The following is a 15131-nucleotide window of genomic DNA, read 5'->3' as shown; positions in this document are numbered from 1 at the left end:
CTGAGGAGGACGCCATTAATCTCAGCTGTTACAATCCTCTCGTCTAAGATAAGATGAACATGTGATACGGCTCGCAGGTGAAATTCATTTTTATTTGTATAACGAACAATACAATAGCACTACAGGGAAAAGGAAAACAGGTTTACAATTTTTGTGTGAAACTATTCCTGGAAGTGCTGGGGAAACACCCTTTACAACTGCATACACACGTTATTAGGGTTGTTGAAAGAATTCCTGCAGAAATGTGAAGAATTAGATGAAACAGAGGGCCCATGCTGCTCTGTTGCTAGCATCTGTGGAGCGTTTTACCGTTTTGCTTTTAATCCCACAGATATACAACCCTGAACATAAAGTCCTTTGGCCTGCTTTCTGTAGAGGCTCTTAAAATAAAAAATAAAAAAGCTATATTAGGATCCTGGTTAAAAAAGTATGTATTCAACACGTCCACCTTGTCAAACTTGGCATAAAAGAGACACTTCTATCTACCTCTACTCTTGTCCTTCGTTGGCATTCTGTAATCACCAGAAAATGTCACAAGAAGCCAGGTTAATCATTCTCAAATATAAAAGCACTCAGGCCAACTATGTGTGACAAACGTGTTGGCATCAAAGCAGGCTAATGGACAAGTCTTGCAACCGTTTCCTTTGCTCAAAGCAAACAGCACACATGTTTGTGTTGCTGTGTTACAAACGATAAACTATTCTCTTCTATTTTTCATCTTCTTTCATCTTCATCTATCTGATCAGTCACAACTTTTTTGATACGAGTCAGTAAAAGGTAACTTAACAGTTAAATAAAGTATCAAAGGCTTTTAATGCGTCCACACTGTTGAAAACCAAACTACACAGCGCACAACACAAACACCCAAACAAATCTAAACAAACAGGGGATTCAAAACAGCAAAGAAAACCAAACCCAAAAACGCTTAGGAGTTATATTTTTCATAAACAATGAAATGCAACATAAATCAGAAAAACTCAAATATACAGCAGAGAGGTTTTCAGATTGATTTAAACGAGATTGATCATTACTAAACCTCTACCCGGCCGACTGACAAATCTAAAACAAAAAGCCACACCATTTTTTTCGTCACAAACTAGTTCAAGAAACGTTTATTCTGTCTTCTCTTTCTTGCTAGTTTTTATCCACCATCTTTAAGATTAAATGCCGTAAAGCTGCACGGTGTTGTTCCGGATGGTGCTGAGGACCGTGGCCATGTCCTCCCCCTTCAGCAGGCTCAGCTCCTGCAGGGTATAGATGCCCATCCCAGGATGTGCGAACCGGCAGACATCTTTCTTAACCTGTAGGATAGACACGCTTATCATATATATGCAGTCATAATGTGCTCCTGCTGGTTTAGGGGTTCAATGCTGAAAACAGTAATTCTGGACATTTTGACTTTTCAAATCTAACAAAAAAAAGGGAGTTATAAAAGTAAAATCATACCCTTTCAAGAGCAGAAATAAAACTTCATTCTTGAAATCATGATTAAAAAGAGTATGTGATAACATTAGAGGATTAACATGAGTTGGGTTTAAGTTGGACATACAAATCCAAGAATGAGTATATTATTTGAAGTACTTCTCCCCTCAACAGACACAATGTCTCTTCTCGTGTGCAAGGCTGTCAAGTTTTGTATTGGTTGTCTGTTGAAAATGAACTGAACTTGATTTACTAGCTGTGGTGGTTGTAACGTGAAGTTATTGCCAGTATTAGGAACAGGAAAAAAGCCTTAGAACAGTGTTTCTTTTCTATCAACCATTCTAAAAGTACCTGTCTTGGGAGGAAGTATGGTGCGTCCGTCTCCAACACAATGCGGTTCAGAGGGATCTGACGGACAGCATCTCGGGCCCCAGCAGCATTGTAGTAGGTAATCAGTGCCGTAAAACCAACATACAGGTTGGGGAACTCCTTCAGGAAGGGCTCGATGACCGGATAACTGTTTGTGAAACAGTGTCTGGAAACCACACGAGCAATTAAACGCACAACTGTTATTACCAAAAGTTATTACCATCCAGAATGGAGTCAATTCAGTTCGGGCGAAAATTGACAACATTACATTTTTTATAAATGATTGCGGTCACTGCTAACCGAAGGGACAACTTCGTATAACCAGGCAAGCCAAAGAGGTTACCTGAACGAAGGCAAACTTTGGGGTTTGATTTAATGACTACCTTAAGGATTAAAACTTCTAATGGTAACAAGAACAGTTACTAACCAAAGGCAGAAAATGTGTATTTTCTTTAATTGACTTGAAAAGGAAAGATAATTTACCGGTGAATTTTGTGATCCCTGGGGACACACTGCTTCATGATTTCCAGCAGGTCATCATCTGCGTCCCTGCAGTGGATCACCAGAGGCTTCCTCATGGCCACAGCCAAACGCAGCTGACGCTCAAACACCTTCCCAGACAAGCAACACTCAACAGCATTTAGCAAATCACTCGTATAGATATTTTTGACAACTTCACAGTGATAGAGACTGTACCTCTTTCTGTTTGGTGGTTTCGGTGGAGTTTTTGTGGGAGTAGTCCAGGCCGATCTCACCGAACGCCACAGCTTTTGGATGCCGCATGGCCATCAGCGTATTGCGTTCATGGACATTAGAGTAGAATTTGGCAAAGTGGGGGTGGCAACCAAACGCCCCCCATACCATGTCTTCAGCCAGCAAACCTTCCCAAAGGGCCTCCTTCGCCGTGGCCCTTGGGTTGCAGAAGTTGGTGATACAGCCTCTATACTCAGGAGGAAAGCTGCTTTGGTAGTGCCTTCGAAAGCTGTCGAACGTCCCGTGGAAGCCAAGCTTTCCATAGAGCATGTCTATGTGACAGTGGGTGTCTATGAAACCAACCTGACTGCCCAGATAGAGGTTACTGGTCTGAAAAGGCGCAGCTCCCATGGATAGTCTTCTTTTAGGACTGCCACAATGTGTCAAGGAGTGACGCATGTGGAAGCTTGAATCTGACTTCCTGTGTGTGGCTGTGGAGTTCAACCGTCCTCTTTTTGAGTGGAGTGGTAGAGCAAAGGGATCTGATACACAGGACATAACGTTGGAAGAGCAGGAACTCTCAGTCCCAACTTTGGATGCCTTTGAAGGGACTGTGTTGGTTTGGTTGGCCCTAAAGGGGACAAAAACTCTCCTCTGTGATGGGGACAACGACCTCGTTTCATTAGGGGATGAAAAGGTGAAAGAGGAAGTTGTAGATTCCTGGGTATTCAATGAAGGACATTTCCATTGATGGGTATGAGGAGAATCATACTGATGAGGTGAGAAACAACACATATAATCTGGGGTATTCTCCGGAGCATTAAGGGGAGAGTTGCAGCATTTGTCTTCTGGTATTTTTTCTACAGCAAATAACTTGTCTTGAAAGGTGGTTTCCACGAATACATGGTCCAGATCGACAAACCTCTTCTGTGAATCTTCATCTTTTAGAACCACTGTCTGAAAAAAAGTGAAGATATGAAAAAAAAACATCCATCATTAGCTTTTAAACCCCAATGGAAAGTAAAAATGCAAGAAAGAGATTACTAGTTAGGTTTGCAGTGATTCAAAATTGGTATAAGACAATTTCTGTTGACAGTTAAAAAGGCTTTTGATTTGAATCATTTCTTGTTCTTTTTCCCCCTGAAAAAAAGAGCAACGTAAATAACAACAATTATAAAATGTGTTGCATTTCTGCAAACTAGTTTTTTAGAAAATAAAAGTGATGCAGCCCTGTAGGTGTGAGTTAACTTACTCTTTTGTCCGTTTTTAACTCTGATGCACCACCTTGGGGTTCAGAGTCCTCAAACGATTGAATGTTGGACTCCCATGGTTCTTCCTGACTATAACCGTTGTCTTCAGATTCATTCTCCGGTTTAACTGGGGAACAATCTCTATTTGTAGATGTTCTGTCATGAGACGCTAGACTGAACAATTCCCTCTTCAGTGGTGAGGTAACGGGGGTATCAATAGTGCTGCCCCTTTCATTTGCGCTGCCAATTGCTGCAATTAATGCCTTCCTGTAGATAGCCTTTGATCCATCCTCTGGTGTCCTCTCTTTCTTTTTCATTAAGAAAGAGTGAAGTGGAGTTGGCGATACTTGATCGCTCTCTGAGAATTTCAGCTCCCTGGATGAGTTTTCTATGGCCCTCTCCTGAGTCAAGATGCATAAGGACGAAATAAAACAGTAAATGCTTAACAAGAAAACATCTTATATAAAACTTGAGGTTTGATTTAAAAAATACTATAGATCTACCATTAATAGATGGTCAGAGCTACATTTACCTTTGAGGTTAGGATTTCTTCATATTTTTTCCTGGAAAGCTTCTTCAGCTTAAGTTTGCCGGGCGTGCTTTCACAAAGCTCTTCTGCTTTTCTCTTGGAAGTGTCCAGACTCAGTGCCCCAAGGCCATCAGGTCCAGGAGAGCTGCTGAGGTTATATGAATCTTCATTCGGAGACATGTTCCAGCATGACCGTGTTCCTAAAATAGCATTACTCTCCTGAAGCTGTGTGGGTGAAGGGATACTAGTCTGAAGCCGCTTAATCTTCAACTTCTTCCTGCGGTATTCCATGTCTGAGATTTCTAATACAATACAAAGTACCCGGATCAACACATCTGTGTAAGCATCCAGTTCATCATGCAGGCAATGCGGTTATAACATGAAAGCATCACTGTTCAAATACTTAAGATACAAATTCAGTTATTGTTCCCATAATGAGGATATGCTGCATGCGCATATCATCTCGTGAACAATTAATCAGCAGATTTGTCGTCAACGGCCCCACTAACAAATATATAGTATATTGCACAAAAAATTGCCAATTAGGGTAGTACATTTAAAATATGACTCTGTGCTCAAACTAAATAATGCACCAAAATCTATACTATCCAAGGCTGTGATAAAAAAAAAGAAGCCAGTTGCAGTCATTGGTGATCTGTTGCTAACCAAGTATGGCGTTAGGTAGCACTTTCACTTTAGCCGATTAACCGTTAGCTAACAGTTTTAGTTGCTTATTCAAAACAGTGATTAAAGTAGCATGATCTTCCGACTACGAAAATCGGGTTCACAATCACTGTGACATCTTTATCACACGTGTAGCTAGTCAGTTATATTCAATTATTTACCTAGCTAATCATTACCTTTTCAGGCAACGCCCAGTAGAAGTTGCCAGTCTTTGCAGGGGGTCAAAATAAAACTGCGTCACTTCATCCGTCCGCCATTGTCCACTTGGTAATTTAGACGATGTATCGTTTACACCGTTTCTCAACAAAAACAAACGCTTTGTTTAAAGTCTTAAAAGTGGATTTAATTAAAACATGTGGGTTTCAATTAACCGCCGGTTAATGGCGGTAAAGGATTCTTATTTGGGCCGTCTGAACCATAGGTTTGAAGCTGAAGTTTGAGCGAAAGTGAACGACCAGATTACTCTACACCTCGCGAGATCAATTCTATCAACGAGATTTGACCAATCGGCAGAAAAGCAGCGCGAAAAAACAGCATTCAAAACAGACTGGTGAGCTAGTCAAAATGAATTGATTAATACGTCACAATTTATTCAGTTCAAAGTGATTTGAATGTATGTAAAATATAAAAAGAAAGCACAAGTTTAAATAGTGGATGACTGTTTTGACAATTTTGAAAGGCAATTCTGATTGAAAACATAAAAAAGGGACATTATGACAAAATGAAAACGATTAACACAACATTCATGAGGCAGAAGAGATTGACGGAATGGAAATAAACACAAGGTGTAGTTAGCATGAAATACAAGATTGATTCCCACAAAAACAAGAGGTTTAACACTGCCAGTGAAACTGGATTAAGGTGATCTAACGTACAGCTCTTTGTCCTTTAAAATAAAGAAAAACAGTAGTATGTTGCCAAGTTATACATTATCCTAAGCACATTATTGATCCCCCTAGGTAACACTTATCAGCATTACTACTGAGAGGTGAATAACCCTTCAGGTAGTGTCTTGGCTGCTGTGGACACACCCTGGCAAGATTAAGAGAGATTTAATTATATACATTCTAAGTGAAATTATATAGGCCTATGTTTTATGCATTCAAAATTGATTATGACAGATGGTTACAAACACCTTAGACAGTAACACATTTTGTCAGACTTTTGGTAATCCCAGGGAGGTCTTGTAGGCACCAAAGCTGTATCCTTTACCTGCAGGAAGGAATGAAGATACTTTAGTCCCTTAATCATAATGTAGTGAGACACAAACACAACATATAGTTGTCCCTCTTCAAAAGGCTTTTTTTGATAGACATTTAAAATGATTTGCATCCCTTTTACAGAAAATGCTTATCATTTGTCATTAATGATTATTTATTGTTAAATCATTTGGTCTAATATATCCATCTTAGTTTCTCCACATCCAATGTTATGTCTTGGTCAGTCCTATTTGAGAGGCTGAAAACATTATTTCCTTCCAATTCCATACAAAATTACTTTCAAAAGTATTTGATTACATACATCCTACAAGTGATGAGTCAACTAAAGATTACAGCAGCCTTGGGCAAATGATGATTCGCATTACACTGAAAGGTCTGACCTCCTGCTCACAACCATGCACCACAGTCATTCAGGGAGTCAGCTCTTTGAATAAAAAAATGTAAATCTGTAAAGGTTGAGCGCACAGTGGGAATTCTGAATAGCACAATCTGCAATGAAAGTGATTTAAAGAATGTGCATGTGCATGTGAATGTCTCACCAAGTTGACACTTCTTGTATAGGTGACATTTGGATCAGTGCTTACACGCTGAGCCCTTCTTTTCAAGGACCCAGTAGCAGAAGCCCCTCCTAGCACGGTCATTGAACTCATTCCTGAGCTGGGGCGTGTTTTGAGGTAAAGTTTTTGGTTTGTTTTGATGCAGATCTAAAGAAACCAATGGCAGATAGTAAATTAGCAGGGAGGCAAATAATGAAAAGTAAGATATTTCAATTCCTGTTAATATAGGCCTTACTGTATGCTGGCACCACCATGGAGGGAACAGAATAATTTACCGATGTTTTATCCGGAGTCAGAGGAGGTAACAGCCGGTTTGGAGCACCTTCATGTGATTCAAATTAGCCAAATTAGAGACCCATTTCAATTGTGCAAAACATTAGAGCAGAACTCTCTGCCCTCTCTGTGCTGGGCACAGTGCTATCATGGTCATCTTCCAGTTCTATATTATCTGTGAAAAAAGATTATTTTCACAAACCTCTGTCCTTCAACAAGGCAGCTGGAACTGATGCAAGATAAACTGGAACCTAGGTGTAAATAGCAGTGCATAGTATCACAAGAGTACAAAGTATTTTTATATTTATTGGGACTTTCATTTGTTTTTCTGTCATCCTGTTGGCAAAGGGTGTTTTGTTTCATGTGTTCCTACCATTGTTTTCATTTTGCTCCAGTGGTCTGTCTGGAGATGCGGAAACACGACCGGGTGACTTCTTGGCCAAAATGTCATGCTGGTGAAGAAAATCAAAGGATGGTGAATATTGGTTACAGTCTAAAGCTTCTGTTCATCATCATGCACAACAAGACAGTAAAACACATTCTGTAATATGTGTGTGAGAGACACAGAGAAAGCACTCAGTGACCTCTTACTTACTTCTCTTCTCTGAAAAGACTCAAGTTCCATGTTCTTTCTCCTGCCTTCATGTTCCTGAAAATACTGCAGCCAGCTTACTGCGACTCACACACAAAGATGGCTTTTGTTACTTTGTCGCTTAGCAACACGTTTTGCAACAGTACCCCTGCTGTGGTACACCGGAGCCGGTAATAACATCCGATTTTAACATGTGACTTGGAATGGATAACCTTGTGTGCCTGTGAGTTAATGCAGTCAGGATTATACGTGCCATTTGTGTGAAGTTATTCAGCTGTTATCAAACAATATGAAACGTTTCTCCGCATCTGCACAGTGACAAGTAACGACATTGCAAAAGACTATTCTGTCATATGTGCAATAACTGCCATGTGTTTCCTCTATTTTTTATATACTATGATATTTCTATACGCGGTAGCTTCCTTTAAGAGTACACCTAGATATGCTGCTGCAAAATAAAGATGATTGAGGACAAAATACATTTCAACATGCACTTTAAAACAATAAAGAATCCTATCTCATGTTTTGTCTTTGTTGGATGTGACAGCTCTGAATTTTCCTAAATCATTCAAATCAAAGTTTTTTTAAATACATTCCTAAATTTCCACCACCATAATAGCTTTCCATAAATCCCCCTTCTATGTGATGAGAAATTATACATTCATTTTAAGATTTTATTTTGGTGACCTTGTATTCATAATTTAAAAGTGAATGTGCTGAACAGTAAGAAATACATCTTTTATTTGTTTTTGTGTAACAATGAATACAGTTAGAAAATGTTGACAGTAGGCAAAAGAAAGCAAGCATACATTCCTCATTCAGTGTTTCACAATCTAGTCTTTTTGATTATTTTCGTTTCCCCAATAGTATTAAAGCTGCAAGACCGAATTTTAAAAGATAACATGCCCATGTGTGAATTTGAGAGAACACCTATAATCACTCCATCTTCTCCAAATGTAAAGTGCCAAAGCAAAAGCTTTTTGATGATTGCTGATAAGCTCAGCCTTGGCTGTTCAATTTGACAGCTAGGATAACAAGGAAACATTTAAGGGAAATTGAAGGGGAAATGCATTAAACTGGATTTTTCAAGACCACTTTATCTCAGGCACCCCCAATAAAAATATTGACAGCACAATTCCTATCAAATGTAACTATAAACACTTTAATTTCATGTCCTTAGGACCAGAGATTGATTAAACCACAATATGCAAGACAAAAACATGTGTTTTTGATGTTGTTCCTATGATAAAATAGGGTTTTTTGAGGTTAACAAAAACAGATAGGAATCAATGGTTAAAATGAACCATTCTAGAAAAAACATTGAAATCATTTTACACCGTGTACAAACAAAATACTATGCAATTGAATATGCTGCCATCAAGATAAATGAAAGCCCCTCTTCTGAAAAAGGTCATTGCTACAGGTTTTTTTTTTGCAGAGGAAGACATTGTCCAAAGCCAATAAGTGAATTCAAAAGACAGCAGATCAAACTCCTTTTCAGAAAATGTAAGACCTTTAAGGAAATCTTTGAAACAGCTGCTCACTCAATGGTGGGAGAAAATATGGCTGTCCATACATGACTTTCCATCCAGTTTATTCCTCCTGGCATTGGATTCTCTCCAGCAGATGCTGCTCAACTCTCTGGTTCATGCGATGGAGATCTTTCAATACACTCGGCTGATCTTCCAGCTCCTCATGGAGACACTGTGCTATTTCCAACCTCCTGTAGTCTTCTGCTCGTACCAGACGACGTATGACCTGAAGAGCACGATCTTTGAGGCTGTGAACTGTGTGGAAAAAACAAGTTTTTGACAGTTGTTGACGTGGCCATCCAAGAAACTGTACTGCGGTAAATTACATTTCTTTTTTTTTTTTTTTAGGTACATTTGTGATGGTTTGACCATCACAAGACAAATGCTACTTGCCTAGGTTTGTTTTGAAGTGCAGTAGAAGTATCAGTAAAAGATATCTTAAAACCATGCCCAAAGACAAGGAAGAGTATATTTGGTTGCACTACATTAACTAATGGGAATCTAAATAATAAATAATCAAAACAAACAAACCCTGCCAAATTAGAAAAAGTATAAACTACCTGCACGATCCAACATCATGAAAGGTAAGTGTAAAATATGAATACTTTTTTGGCATAAAAAAAAAAAAAGCAATCAAGCAGTTTGAAAGTCTTTCAAGATACACAATTGCTCAGATGTTATCCACAGGAACGGGGTTAGAACAGCACATTATGAAATCCTCTTGGTTTTATATCTGTGAGTAGGAATTAATTAAATATTATGATAAACTCTCATATGTTCGGACTGTTGCTAACCTTACCTGGTAAAGTGATATTAGCATTTCTACCCTCTGCTGGTTTGGGAAGAAACAGTTCCTTGCAGTTCACCCTCAGGGGCTCATCAGTATCTGCATCTCTGAATATCCATGGATGACCTGGGGAAAACATTTGTAAAACATTTTTTAATGAGTGTGTATTACAAAGCCGACAAGTGATTTGGCACATATTGTGTACCTTTCAGATATGATGTGTTTGTACTGTAATATTGTCAAAGCTTGCAGTAGTGAGCAGTAAATACATACATTTATACAAGCACTGTAGTCAATAACAACACTTTAGTACTTTTTATTGCACTCAGATTTATTGATAGAATATATAAATCAACAAATAGTGTGTCTGTTGTTATTATGGGTCAGATTAACTTTACTGATCCCTTGGTAAAATTCATGTGCGTCCTGACACAATATAAATAGTACACAATTAAGCTCCTATCTAGTTTAACGGCTGCAACAACATTGTTAAAGTCATGAATGCATCAATAATGGTAATCAAACAATTTAACATAGTATTCAGAATTATGCCAAATTACAATTTTAACTTGTACAGCACATTTAATTATACTTTTGCGTTTTTAATTATTGTGAAGTATTGCTAAACTGTGGTATTACAACTTTTACAGAGGTGGGAAAAGTACTCAGATCTTGTACTTGAGTAAAAGTAGGAGAACCGGAGTGTAAGAATACTCTGTTACAAGTAAAAATCCTGCAATTTAAATGTTACTCAAGTAAAAGTACAAAAGTATTAGCATCCAGAGTACTCAATATGCAGATTGACCAACTTCAGAATAATACATATTACATGTTTTGGTTATAATTATGGATGCATTAATGTGTTCTCAAAGCTGGTAAAGGTGCAGATTGTTTTAATTACTTTGTACACTGCATGGATGGCTTGTGAATTGTACTGAAATCTTTTAAGTGAGGATTTTGTCACAAAATGAATCCAAATCGGCAAAGTAACTAAAAGGTATATAATACATGCAGAGGAGTAAAAGCACATGATTTACCTCTGAATTGTACAGAAGTAAAGGATATTAATAACGTTATTTGGTTGACATTTGATAACTTGTAATACCAAATTCCTTACCGATAAAGGTGGCTATCTCCCGTCCCGCCCCTGGCTGTATATCCACGTATGCCTGAGGTTCCCCGTAGTAATTTATCCAAAGTGGTCGCACGACACGGGGACTGAAGTTACGAAACACCACATTAATGGGTATTAAACTGTTGAGGGAGCGGACCAGAGGAAGAGACGGCTCTCCCTCCTGAGGCATTGGTACAGCTGGTTAACGCTTAGTATTTCAAGCAGTGAGATTAGCCGTATAGCTAACGCTAGCTAGCAGCTGGGAGGATATCCATGTATGTTGCCTGCTGTCGACACACCGAGATCTTAAAAATAATGAAAGTTGTATCACTTTGTCTGTCGAATTACATTACACCGTTCATAAAAAACATCGAATATTTCAGCGACAATACAGATGGAAAACTGTCTCTTCGACAATTCTTCTAAATTTCAACTAATTTGTTTATATTCCCTCTTCCGGTTGAAAGTCCAGGGACGTCAAACTATACTGTGACGTGATTGGTCTAGAGGCGTGATGACGTATCGGTCTAAGAGGACGCGCTTCATGTTCAAAACAAAGTGGTATACTGTTTTTTCAGTAAAACCTCACTGAAATGTTTTCAAGAAGGTAAATGAGCTAAATAATAAGAAAATCCAACAATTTCAAACGATTTACATATTCTTAATTTTAGCCCTTTTTATAACCATAGCTATAATGAGGCATGAAATGCACTTGATACATTATCAGTTCAATATCTCTAATAAATTCTTCAGGGGCTTTACATAACATTACCTTCATAACGAATATATTATGAGGACAGTAACAGTCTTTTTCACCATTAAAATATTAAGACTTATTTGCCTGGTAATCAAATTACTGAATGAATCGAAGCTCCACCCAGTTTCACCCTCACATAAAACATATGGGCACAGCTGTACTAGACCACCCTCCTCCCTGGAGATTATTCCCAACCTGAGCTCGAACACATCAGTATCCATTCCCCTTCAGCACTATTTAAAAAAACATATTCATAAAGGTATGTAGAAATACTTGTTATTTAATGATTTGCTGACAAATAACTTTACTTTAATAGCTAAACGCAACTTTTATTAAGAGTGAAAAGTGTGCAACTCGAGTTCCACTGGGTTTACCGCTGTTTATGTTTTTAAGCAAGTACAATTTTTCATATAACTTTGATTTTTTTATTTTCCCCTAGGAGCCTGTTTCTCAGCCCAAACAAAATGTGTCCTCTGAATGATAGTAACTCTGTGGATACGGGAGACACGGCGAGAAATGAGAGTCTGGCCCGGCTGGAAATCGTTCTGCTCAGTGTCATCTTCATCAGCGCTGCCATCCTCAACACATCCCTGCTGCTGGTCCTCTGGAGACAGCGCAAACAGATGTCCCGGATGCGCGTCTTCGTCTTCCACCTGTGCCTGGCGGATCTGGTGGTCGCTTTCTTCCAGGTGGGCCCGCAGCTCATATGGGATATAACAGACAGGTTCGTCGGACCAGACCTGGTGTGCCGCCTGGTGAAGTACCTTCAAGTGCTGGGCATGTTTTCATCCACGTACATGATTGTGGTGATGACTGTTGACAGATACCAAGCTGTCTGCAATCCGATGGTTAAGTTCCAGCGGACAAGCACAAGACTTAACATCCCTGTGTGCTTGGCGTGGGGGGTTTCTCTGCTGGGCAGCTTGCCACAGGTCTTTATTTTCGCACAGGTCCAGGTTGCACCTGGTGTATTTGACTGCTGGGCCGATTTTATCCAGCCATGGGGGCTAAAGACTTACATAACCTGGACCACGTTGGTTATTTTTATTTTTCCAGTTATTACACTTGTTGTTTGTCAAGTGCGCATCTGCCGAGTCATCCAGATCAACTTGTACCAAAAGACTCAACAGCAGCGCAACGTGGGGCTGCATCTGCCATCCAGAGCCAGCGGTGTGGCCGGCATGTCCAGGGCCAGGGTGAAGACCCTGAAGATGACGGTGGTCATCGTGCTGGTTTATATTGTCTGCTGGGCTCCTTTCTTCACAGTCCAGCTTTGGTCCGCCTGGGACGCACACGCACCAAAAGAAAGTAAGTTATTACCTATTTCTGACAGATGCTCAGTTTGATCTGGTTATTTTTTATGATTTTAACTGTTTCATTTAGAGTTTCCGTTTCAACACCTTATCAATAATAGCATACAGATACGAGAGGATTGTGCATCTACGCACAAGACACACAAAATATCCAGAGGTGAAAAACAATTTCTTTGCAAGCACATGATGATTTGCACTTCTTCTGTCTCTCCAGCTGCGACTTTCACCATCCTGATGTTGCTCGCCAGTCTGAACAGCTGCGCTAATCCCTGCATCTACCTTCTGTTCAGCGGTCACTTTCCAAAAAGGCTGATGAGATTCCTGTGCCAGCGGCCATCCGACGGCAGGGATTCAATCCATGAAGAGGCGACGTTGGTCAGCACGCTGTACATGAGCTTCAAAAATGTCTCCGAGTTAAAATGAAGGCAATGCGCTACAATCTTGATATAGAAAAATCGGAGCAGCCTGTGAGGTCTCCCTGCATTGAAAAAACTTCCGAACAGAAGGCACGGAGATAAAAATAAAAATAAGTATTTATCTGCCGGGATCTCTGACATGTGAAAATATGGCCTGTTCTGGAAGTATTCCCCAGAATCAAACCTGCAATGGTTGTCCATAAGTGAGATCTGAGCTCCAGATGTTCCCGGATGATGGATGATAAAAGAAAGAGATTCTTGGACTGTACGATGCCGATTTGTGAAGATGAAGAATAAGTATGGACAGTATGTAAATAACAGAATGCCATCATATTGTTATGACTGTGTTTACCTCACATTTATTGTAAACTTTATTTAAGCTTCATGACTATTTTTGATCTTTTAGACAGATTCGTCTGCATTGGATGTGTCATGCTGTAAGGATAAAGAAAACCCTAAGAATCCAGTTGGTATGTTGTGGATTGTTTTTTTAGTAAAATGCCATTAGAATACATCGCATTGTATAACAGTTGTTTAGGTTGAAGACAAATACTTTAAAGATAAGATTGAATATATCTTTTTTTTTAAATTAAGTTTAAAAAAATGCTTAAATAAACTGTTACAAAAAGTGTGTTTTCATCAAATAGAAAAGAAGAAGAAGGAACCCTTAATCGTCCCACAGAGCGGAAATGTACATAGCAGTGGGCTGCCATATGTAAGGCACCCATGGAGCAATGTAGGGAAATACATAATGTTTAGTGATGAAATGGAATCCATAATCCAAAGAAACTGTTTTTCATTTTAAAACTGTCAAATACATTTGTCACATATAAATGTGCTTTTTGTGAAAAACAAAACCACACAGTGAGTGTAAAATGTTGTTCAGGCTGCAGAAAGTGTGGAATAAAGTATTTTTCTCGCAACTGCTGTCTTTTAACTTTTTTATAAGTAAACGTCAGTGCATAATGACAACTAGGAACAAACTATGAATGGTAATATTCACAGATAATGAAGTAAAAAGGTGGTTTGCAATGAGTCATAAGATTATTTTATCCATTTACATGAATCCTCCCTTAAACTATAGATCATTTTGTATACATGGTGAATCCATTTATATCATCAGTGATAGATAGTATGTAATAAACAGATATATATAAACCTGTATGTCAAACATGGTATGTGCATAATCTGTTTCACAACAAAATATATTTACATGGAAGGAGCAGCATAGCTGACACAGCCTGAGAAATGTCACACATGCATCAACAGCAAATTTACAGGGAACAGCCCATTTATATTCAAATACACCCAGGAAGCCTTACATTTTTCTTTCAGCAATTAGCTCTTCCAACAAGGCTGAAATGTTCCATAATTAGATCAGACTGAAGTCATTAATTTGTGTTGTTATGTGTCATCTGCTTTAGGGGCCTCTGAGGATTTGTTTCCTAAAAGAACATTGCAACATCTTCATGTTTTTTATTATCCATGTGATGACCACACCAGCAGCCTCTTTTGTTAGTGCTTCAGTTCAGTTTTGTTGTGTTCCCCTCTTTTATAAGCCCAGAATTATTTTCTGAAATCACCTTTCTCCCTCTGGTCAGCTGTCTGTGACAAACCATATAC

The 15131-nt window shown here is 38.9% G+C and overlaps 3 protein-coding genes across 4 annotated transcripts; 1 reads left to right on the top strand and 2 right to left on the bottom strand.

The window, feature by feature from the left end:
* Nucleotides 1–145: 145 nt before the first annotated feature.
* tatdn2 (TatD DNase domain containing 2) lies at nt 146–7779 on the bottom strand. The gene is made up of 12 exons (XM_063911231.1): nt 7593–7779; nt 7371–7449; nt 7200–7248; nt 6960–7046; nt 6707–6871; nt 5124–6159; nt 4267–4565; nt 3737–4135; nt 2488–3441; nt 2275–2402; nt 1774–1957; nt 146–1301 (listed from the first exon to the last, which is right to left on the bottom strand). Exons 7-12 carry the CDS (start codon nt 4552–4554, stop codon nt 1161–1163), a joined length of 2094 nt encoding a protein of 697 aa, XP_063767301.1. The 5' UTR covers nt 4555–4565; nt 5124–6159; nt 6707–6871; nt 6960–7046; nt 7200–7248; nt 7371–7449; nt 7593–7779; the 3' UTR covers nt 146–1160.
* A 534-nt stretch (nt 7780–8313) lies between these two features.
* Nucleotides 8314–11520, bottom strand: vhl (von Hippel-Lindau tumor suppressor). The gene is made up of 3 exons (XM_063911232.1): nt 11026–11520; nt 9921–10034; nt 8314–9376 (listed from the first exon to the last, which is right to left on the bottom strand). The coding sequence occupies exons 1-3, from the start codon at nt 11210–11212 to the stop codon at nt 9183–9185; spliced, it is 495 nt and encodes a 164-aa protein (XP_063767302.1). The 5' UTR covers nt 11213–11520; the 3' UTR covers nt 8314–9182.
* A 208-nt stretch (nt 11521–11728) lies between these two features.
* LOC134883043 (oxytocin receptor-like) lies at nt 11729–14388 on the top strand. Of its 2 annotated transcripts, XR_010168220.1 has the most exons (4): nt 11729–12038; nt 12219–13087; nt 13307–13805; nt 13915–14388. XR_010168220.1 is itself a non-coding variant. In XM_063911149.1 (3 exons), exons 2-3 carry the CDS (start codon nt 12244–12246, stop codon nt 13513–13515), a joined length of 1053 nt encoding a protein of 350 aa, XP_063767219.1. In that variant the 5' UTR covers nt 11729–12038; nt 12219–12243; the 3' UTR covers nt 13516–14388. The 2 variants fall into 2 exon arrangements, 1 of the variants encoding a protein (XP_063767219.1); XM_063911149.1 differs by having other exon boundaries at nt 13307–14388.
* The last annotated feature ends 743 nt before the right edge of the window (nt 14389–15131 follow it).

This window comes from Eleginops maclovinus, chromosome 20, assembly GCF_036324505.1.
Source record: "Eleginops maclovinus isolate JMC-PN-2008 ecotype Puerto Natales chromosome 20, JC_Emac_rtc_rv5, whole genome shotgun sequence".
In the NCBI taxonomy this organism is placed as follows: Eukaryota; Metazoa; Chordata; class Actinopteri; order Perciformes; family Eleginopidae; genus Eleginops; species Eleginops maclovinus.
This window is presented reverse-complemented; position numbering and strand designations above follow the sequence as displayed.